This window comes from Gracilinanus agilis, chromosome 2 (genome assembly GCF_016433145.1).
Source record: "Gracilinanus agilis isolate LMUSP501 chromosome 2, AgileGrace, whole genome shotgun sequence".
In the NCBI taxonomy this organism is placed as follows: domain Eukaryota; kingdom Metazoa; phylum Chordata; class Mammalia; order Didelphimorphia; family Didelphidae; genus Gracilinanus; species Gracilinanus agilis.
This window is the reverse complement of record NC_058131.1, coordinates 677,406,720-677,415,540: the sequence shown is the minus strand read 5'-3', so window position 1 is coordinate 677,415,540 and position 8,821 is coordinate 677,406,720. Positions and strand designations below refer to the sequence as shown.

The window sequence follows — 8,821 nt, the reverse complement described above, 5'->3', positions numbered from 1 at the left end:
TCTCTCTCTCTCTCTCTCTCTCTCTCTCTCTCTCTCTCTCTCTCTCTGATGAAAATATTCTGCAAAGTAGATACAAGGTCAGTCAAAAGGAAAACATGCCTTCTTTCCCCCTCTCCCTCCCTCCTCCTTCCTACTCCCCAAGCTCAAGCTTTATCTTTCCCATGACCTGCCTATATATTTGATAACAAATTCAGAAATTCGGATAATGTCAACCTTTCCACTGAGGATTTTTCATAACTTCCCTGTTAATATCTTTAGTGTAGGTGTTTTTTTAGCCTTTTCATTATAAAATAAAGCATTTAAGTGATGCAAGTATTTAAGTATAAGATTTAAGTGATTTAAGTGTAAGAGGGGAGGTGTCTCTGTGATACCAAATGCAGGAAAGGATAAGACTTCTAAGAAGTTCAAATCCTGGGAGCAGAGGTGGCTTCAGTAGATAGAGAACCAGGTCTAGAGATTTTAAGGTCCTGGGTTCAATTCTGACCTCAGACACTTCCTAGGTGTTTGACCCAGGGCATTTCACTTAACCTCCATAGCCTAGCCCTTACCACTTTTCTGCCATAGAATATAGTATTAATCATTTATATATAAATTATATGTATATTAATTAGTATATTATTAAGTATTAAGAGGGTAAGGGTTTGGGGAAAAAAGTATAAGTCCTACCTCTCAACTCCAATAAATATAATTCAATTAAAGAGGCTTTTTCACACATAAAGGAATGAAGCCATAGAGCATCCTGGTACTTTTATTAATTTGGGCCTGAGAACTGAGATCCCTCTGGATCAGGGCAGTGGGAGAACAACCTGGGAACCTGATCAAGTGGTAGGGGGCAGAAGTGGGGAATTTAGGGGGGTGCAGTGCACAAGACCCTGACACATCTCAGCCATTCACTCATCTTCCAAATGGGGAGGTTGGACTAGATGACATTGAAAGCCTCTACATACTCAATCATCAAATATTTCTTAAACATCTACACTATGCCAAATATTGGGCTAAGTGCTGGGAATAGAAGTATAAAGAATGAATAGTGAGTTTACATTCTAATGGAGAAGACAAATATATATAAAGATATATACACGGGGTGACAGGGCAACTGGGTGGCTCAGTGGATTGAGAGTCAGGTCCAGAGACAGGGAGTCATAACTTCAAATCTGTCCTCAGATACTTCCTGGCTGTGTGACCCTGGGCAAGTCACTTGACCCCATTGCTTAGCCATTATCGCTCTTCTGCTTTAGAACCAATACTTAGTATCAATTCTTTTTTTTTAAACTCTTGTCTTCTGGCTTAGAGTCAATACTTTGCATAATATTGCCAGGCTTATATCCCCTTTCTCCTGTGGTGCCTGACCCAGGGACAGTGCTTAATAAAAGTACACCAACTTGATTTGACTCACACAGTAATTTCCCAGAAGAGTGTCATAATGGATAGCGTCCTGAATTTGAAATTTGAAAGACCTGGATTGGAATTCTACCCCAGATACTTACTATGTGCTCATAAATGTCCCAGGAAAAGGAAAGGAAATAAACATCCATGAAGCACTATGTGCCAGGCTCTACGATAAGCACATTAGATATGATTTCATTTTTATCCTTACAACTACCCCTTGAGGTGATTATGTTATTATTATCCCCATTTTACAGTTGAGGAAACTGAGTCAGACAGAGGTGAAGTGACTTATCCAGGATCACACAGCTAGCAAGTGTCTGAGGCTGGATTTGAACTCAGGTCTTTCAGGAACAGCACTCTATCCACTATACCATTTATCTACCTCTGAGTGCAAGTTACTTCACCCCTCTCTTGGTTCTCTCATCTGTAAAATGGTGATAATATTGCCTACAGTCCCTATTTCACTGAGTTTTATGAGACTCAAGTGGCATCATGCATGGAAAATGCTTTGCAAACCCTAAAAACTTCTATAACATCAGTTTTAAATATATACAGAAAGATCTCATGACATGGTGAAAAGAATACTGACCCCAAAGCCAGAAGACCTGGGTTCAAATCCTGCCTCTGATTTATTATCTGTGTCACCTTGGGTGAGTCCCTTCACCTCCCTCTGATTCAGTTTCCTCATCTATAGAAGGAAGGGATGAGACTCAATGGACCAGCTCTCCAGGTCTCCTCTTAATACATTATCTCATATGAAGTGTTTTAATAATCAATTGCTTCCCTTTTTCAATTCCTGCCCTAAACAAACTATACTCTATCTAACTCCAAAAGAATATTCCTAAAGCATAGATCCTACCATCATTCCCCTATTCAACAGCCTTCAGTAACTACCTTTTGTCCCTAGAACAAAATGCAAACTACCCAGCCTGGCATTTAAGGGTCTCCACAATCGGGTACCTACTTGCCTTTCTACCATATCTCCCATTACCCACTTCAGGATGCCCTATCTTGGGCTACTAGCAGCTGCTAGGACTCAACATTCCAACTATTGTCTCCATGCATTTGCTCAAGAAATCCACTCTTCCTGGCTCTCCATCCTACCTCATGGCAGCTCCTCAGAATCTTCATCTTCTTTCAGGACAGTCGCCATCTCCTCCATGAAGCCCTCCTTCATCCCAAGAGTAGTTATTATTTTTTGTTTCTTCATTGCATAATCACATCACTTATCTGTGTACACATTTTATCCTAAAGTATAGTATCTAAGTATACTATATAAGTATATCTAGTATAGTATATATAATATAGGATATGAGTATATATTATATAGTATAAGTAGTATGGAAGCATATACCATGTAGTATGTAAGTATATGCAATGTAGCATACATAGGATATGAGTATATACCATATAGTATAAATGTATCCATGGTATAGGGCATATAAGATATAAATATATAGTATATAAGTATATATAATCTAGAATATATAAGTATATATACAGTATAGTATAAATGGCATATAAGTATACACAGTCTAGTATAAGTAGTATATAGGTACAGAATAGTATAAATGGTATATAAATATATACTATATAGGATATATAAGATATAAGTATATAAAGTATAGTACAATTTGTTTATAAAGTATATACAGTATAGTATATAAGTATATGCAGTATAGCATATATAGAGTATGAGTATACACAGCATGGTATAAATAGTATATAAGTAAATACAGTGTAATATAAATAGTGTATATGCAGAATAGTATAAATAGTATATACATTATAGAATATGTGGGATATATACAGTATAGTAGAAATAGTATATAAGCATATACTATATAAAAATATATACTATATATACTAAATTATATAAAGTATATGCAGTATAGTATAAATCATATTTAAGTACATATAGAATAGTCTAAAAAGCATATGGCTATTTAAAGTATAATAGATGGGATATAAGTATATACACTATAGAATATAAATATATATAGTATAGTAGAAGTAGGATATGTATATATACAATATAGTATAAATATAAATAAATAGGGCATAAGTAGTATATAAGTATATACAGTATAATACAAATAGCATATATATGCAAAATAGTATAAAAGTATATACATCATACTATATATATGATGTGAGTATATACAGTATAGTAGAAACAGTATATAAGCATATACTAGATAAAATATACACTATATAGTGTATACTAGGTATAGTTTATACTATATATACACTAAATTATATAAAGTATATGTACTATAGTCTAAAAAGTATATGAGTAAATATATGAGTAAAAAAATAAATGAGTATGGTATAAATAGGATATAAGTATATACAATATAGAATATAAGTACATATAGTATAGTAGAAGCAGGATATGTGTATATCTAGTATAGTATATATAGGGTATAAGTAGTATATAAACATATATAGAATAATAGAACTCATATGTACAGAACAGTAGAAATAGTAAATAAAGATGTCCAGTATAATATATATGGGATATAAGTAAATACAGTATGGTAAGAGTAGGATATACATGTCTACAGTAGAGGATACAGTATATACAGCATAATAGAAATAAGATTTAAATCTCTATAGTACAGTCGAAATAGGGAATATGCATATGCAGTAGAGTATATACAGGATATAAACTGTGGGAAGGCAGAGACAGTTTCAGCATCAGGTCCAGGGCTTCTATGTAACAGGAATTCCATCTAAGCTTACAAAAGTTACAGAAGAACAGAGCAAGCCACAAGGTTCTACATTCCCATTCCCTTCCCTCTTTCTTGCCTTACACAAAAGATAAATAAATAACCTTCTAGAAGGAAATAATGACCCTCCAACTCTAGAGAGGTACACTCAGCTCAGAAAGTGCTCTGAGCATCACTATAGGCAGTCAACCAAGATTTCTTTAAACACATTGTCTCATGCTACCAAGAGTCATCAAGTGGGGTCTTTGCTACCAAGAGTTATTATGGTAGGGTCTTTGGATCATAAATTGAGATGTACAGAGCCTCTAAACCAGGAGTTCTTAACTTGGGAGTCCATGATCCTGTCGTGTGTGTGTGTGTGTGTGTGTGTGTGTGTGTGTGTGTGTGTGTGTGTATGATTGTATTTCAATGTAATTGGTTTCCTTTGTAACCTCATTTATTTTTTATGCATTTAAAAACTTTATTCTTCAGAGTCTACAGACTTCACCAGGCACTGCCAAGGGATGCAAAATGCAATCAAAATTTAAAAGCCCTTCTCTAGCTCAACCACCACCCCCTCACCCCCACTCCACTTTACAGGCAAGGGAACTACAATCCTAAGAGTGAAAGTCAGCTGTGCTCAGGGTCATGCATCTAGTTAGTAGCTAATCCAAAACATGAATCCAGTTTTCCTAGCTTTGAGTCTTTCCATTATCCCACCTCAGTCTCAGAAATCAACTCAATAATCCTTGGGAAGAGGAGTGGCTCTATTTGTCCTCTTTATAGAGAAAGATATAAGGGGTAAAGGGGGCAGGAGGCAGACTTGGGACTTAGCAAGCCTTGTGATGTGCCATAAACACCCTCTCCAACATAGACAGCCCCTTTACATTTCCATCCCCCTTTCCTAGACCTGTCTACAACAAAGCAAATAGGTCAAAAAGAGAAAGAAATACTGTGAAGCAGAGTAGGGATAAGGGTTGAGGGATGGGGTAGGAAAGAAAAAGCATGATAGAGAAGGGACACCAACAGCCTGAGCCCAGAATTGAGGACAAGGAATTTATGTGTGTGCTTCAAGAAGGATTGGAAAATTGATACCCCTAATGACACTCTCCCAGAGATATGTCTGTGTAAGGGGCAGAGAAGGGGCTCCAACCACTCCAAATAAAGACTTACCAACCTGTAAGCCAAGAGTTCTTAATCTGAGATCCAGAGATCGACTTCAGAATGTCCATGAACTTGGATGGTTTTTTTTAATGACCTCTTTATTTTCACTAACCTTTTAAAACGAAATTTGGCATTTCCTTTGATAATTTTAAAATATTTTAAGATGGAGTCCAGAGATTTCATCAACACTGTCCTAAGAGTTAAAGTCATCAAGGAAATTTAAAAACTCCCCTGATCAGCCCCTCTTAACAACATTAATATATTCAATTTGACCTGCCACAAAATAAATTTTGATGTGCTAAAGTTATGAAAAGTAAGTACATTTATAAAAGGTCACATAAAAATGAACTCTTGGTACCCTGAGTAGGTAGTTGTTTGCCTTACTCCACCTTTCTGGAGGATCTAACTTACCGGTATATTGGGCCTAATTGTTGGAAGTTCCGTACATTTCGGAAATGGATGTTATGCATCTCTTTTTCCATCCAGAAACGGATCAAGTTCATCCAACCATTGGACCCACTTGTGGGCACTTCACTGAAGGGCCGGGGTCTCCGAGCCCGGACAGGGAAGCCATGCAGGTCACCTCCTCTGGCCTGCAGCTGCACTCTCCGGATATTAGACTTCCAAACATCTTCCCTTGGGGAGCCAAAGAGGCAATGAAGGCTCTTGGTTAAAGCTGACTGGTGTGAGACTCCCCTGGCTAACATCATCCCAGATGCTGCTGTTGCTACTGCTGCTGCTGTTATTGCTGCTGCTGCCAGGAACAGGACTATCCCTGGGTCTCTCAACTCAGTGCTTATAATGATACAAGCTCAAGGCTATGAAACTTGGCATAGCCACTGATTCTCTCTCTCTCTCTCTCTCTCTCTCTCTCTCTCTCTCTCTCTCTCTCTCTCTCTCTCTCTCTCCTCCCACTGGATTCCTTCCAAATAAGGCAGTATCAAGGCTGTTACTTGTACTGGGAGATGGGATTTCAATCATCCAATCCCTCAAAAAAAGGGTTAACCTAGAGAGCAAGAAAATGTGATTAAAGAAACATATTAAGTGTTTACCATATACAGGGCATTGTGATAACAGAGATAAAAATGATATAGTACCAGCCCCAACGAGCTTATATGCTAGTAGGAAATGTATACAGAGAAGTAGAGTATGAGAGGAGGGAGGGACAGAGACAGATAGACAGATACAAAAACCCACAGAGGCAGAGGTAAAGAGAGAAAGAGACAGAGACAGAGAGGGAGACAGAGAGATAGAGAGAAACAGAACAAATAAATAGGTCAGTAGGTAAACAAAGGATGGATGGATGGATGGATGGATAGATAGCAGTGCTTACTTAGCTCTAGGAATATAAAAGCAACCCCTTGTCCTCAAGGAACTTGGTTTCTAATGAGGGTAGGGAGTGAAGGAATCAAAAGATGCTCCGATAAAATGATCTAGAAAAATACGTAGAAGGATAGGATATTGGTCATAGTAAAGAGCAGGGAAATTTTCATAAAAGGAGATGATATCTGAGCTAAGGCAGCTAGGCAATACAGTGGCTAGAGCACCAGACCTAGAAGACCAGAATTCAAATCCAGCCTGAGATACTTACCAGTTGTGTGACCCTGGGCAAGTGACAACCTTATTTGCCTCAGTTTCTCATCTATAAAATGGGGGCACAATGGAGAAGGAAATGGGAAACCACTCCTATAGCTTTGCCAAGAAAACTCAATGGACAAAGTGCATGGGAATCACATAATGTCAGGCATGACTGAACAACAACCTGAGCTACTTTAGAAAGATCATTGGTCCAGAGATGAAAATTAGATCCAACAGAGTGAATAGACTGTCCAATAGCACAGGGCAAGGATCAGAACTACATAGTGTATGTGCCATGTATATGCCAACAGTATCATGCAGACCAGTTTCTAGTGTCCCTTCCCCACACCCTTGAAAGATTATTAGCTGAACATAAGATCACAGATTTAGAAGTTAAATGGTATAGTCCAGTGATTCCCAAAGTGGGTGCCACCGCCCCCTGGTGGGTGCTGCAGCGATCCAGTGGGGCTGTGATGGCCGCAGGTGCATTTATCGTTCCTATTAATTGCTATTAAAATTTTAAAAAATTAATTTCCAGGGGGCTAAGTAATATTTTTTCTGGAAAGGGGGCGGTAGGCCAAAAAAGTTTGGGAACCACTGGTCTAGTCCAACCCCCTTATATTGTGGAAGAGAAACCTCACACTCAAAGAAGCCATAAGTTGCCCCCAATTACACAGGTAATAAGTAAATAGCAGACCAAAGATTTCTTTTTTTAAATGTTTTTCTTTTATTTTATTTTTCTCAATTAAATGTAAAAAATTTAATGTTCATTTTTTAAAATTTTGAGTTCCAGATTCTCTCTTCTTCCTCTTCACACCTTGAGAAGGCAAATAACTTGATATTTATTATATGTATAAAATCCTACAAAATTATCTCCATATCAGCCATGTTGCAAAAGAAAATACAGACAAAAAGAAGAAAAAGAAAGAAAGTTTTAAAAGTTTGTGTCAATTTGTATTTAGACCCCATCGGTTATTTCTCTGGAGGTAGATAGCATTTTTTTTTATAGAACTTCTTTCTTTAATCAGTAGTGTTTTGGAGCATTTTTCATGTGACTTTGATTTCTTCTTCAAAAAACTGCCTATTCATATCCCTATCCATTGTCAGTTGGGGAATGACTCATGTTCTTATAATTTTCATTCTATTTAGAGCAAAGATTTCAACCCAGATTCTCTGCCTCTATACTCTTTCTACTGCTAGTCATGAGCTTGCAAAGTGCATCTCTCTATCTTCTTCTGAAATTGTTGGAACCATGATTCCTCTCATTTACTCCATCACAGAAATGCCTGAGAAAAAGATGTCCTTGGCTCATTGTTCAAAGTTTGTTTACTCCACAGTGTGAGGAAAGGGCAGGCAGAATACTGAGCTTTGTACATCCAACTTCGGGGTAAAGGAGGGAAAGGAGACAATAACGGAACAGATGAGGCAACTGAGGTACAAAGAGATCAAAAGGCTTGCCCAACGGCATATGGAGAGTGACAGAGATGGGTTTAAAGCACAGTTTTCCTACATTCTGGCCCAATCTCCTCCCTCCCTGCAATACCATATATAGTCTCCCACATTAGGAGGATGATTTGTTTAGAGAGGATGTCATATGATGAAGCTCACGCATGTTGGCTTAGATCCTCTTGTGAAATATCCTTGAGTCTAGAAATGGAAGTAGAATTTTAAGGAAACATTTGGAACAACCATTGGATGTAATCAAGTAAAAAGTCAACAAAAGAGGCTTAGGTGAAAGAATGAAGAAGTTTGGGGAAAGATTCTCTATTTAAAATATCTTTCAAAGATCTCTTCACTCATTCTGGACCCTTGTCCCATCTCTCATCCCATTACTAAGGTTAAGTGCCTTTCACTGTTTGGAATGAAAATGAGCCACAGGGACACCCTGGTGAGTTCTGGCATACTTGGAATGATAAATTTGATCTCTCTATGACAATCCTCCTTAGATGTTTCATTGTGATGTGGGAGCAACCATGAGT

General features: G+C 37.6%; 1 protein-coding gene across 1 annotated transcript in view; it reads right to left on the bottom strand.

Annotated features, from left to right (window-relative positions):
• The window catches only part of LOC123234348 (cholesterol side-chain cleavage enzyme, mitochondrial), a 26,029-nt gene extending 20,055 nt beyond the window's left edge, over positions 1–5,974 (bottom strand). Inside the window, exon 1 of the mRNA XM_044660256.1 lies at positions 5,676–5,974. Within this exon, the coding sequence (XP_044516191.1) occupies positions 5,676–5,974 (299 nt within the window). The remainder of the gene's footprint in view (positions 1–5,675) is intronic.
• Between the last annotated feature and the right edge of the window lie 2,847 nt (positions 5,975–8,821).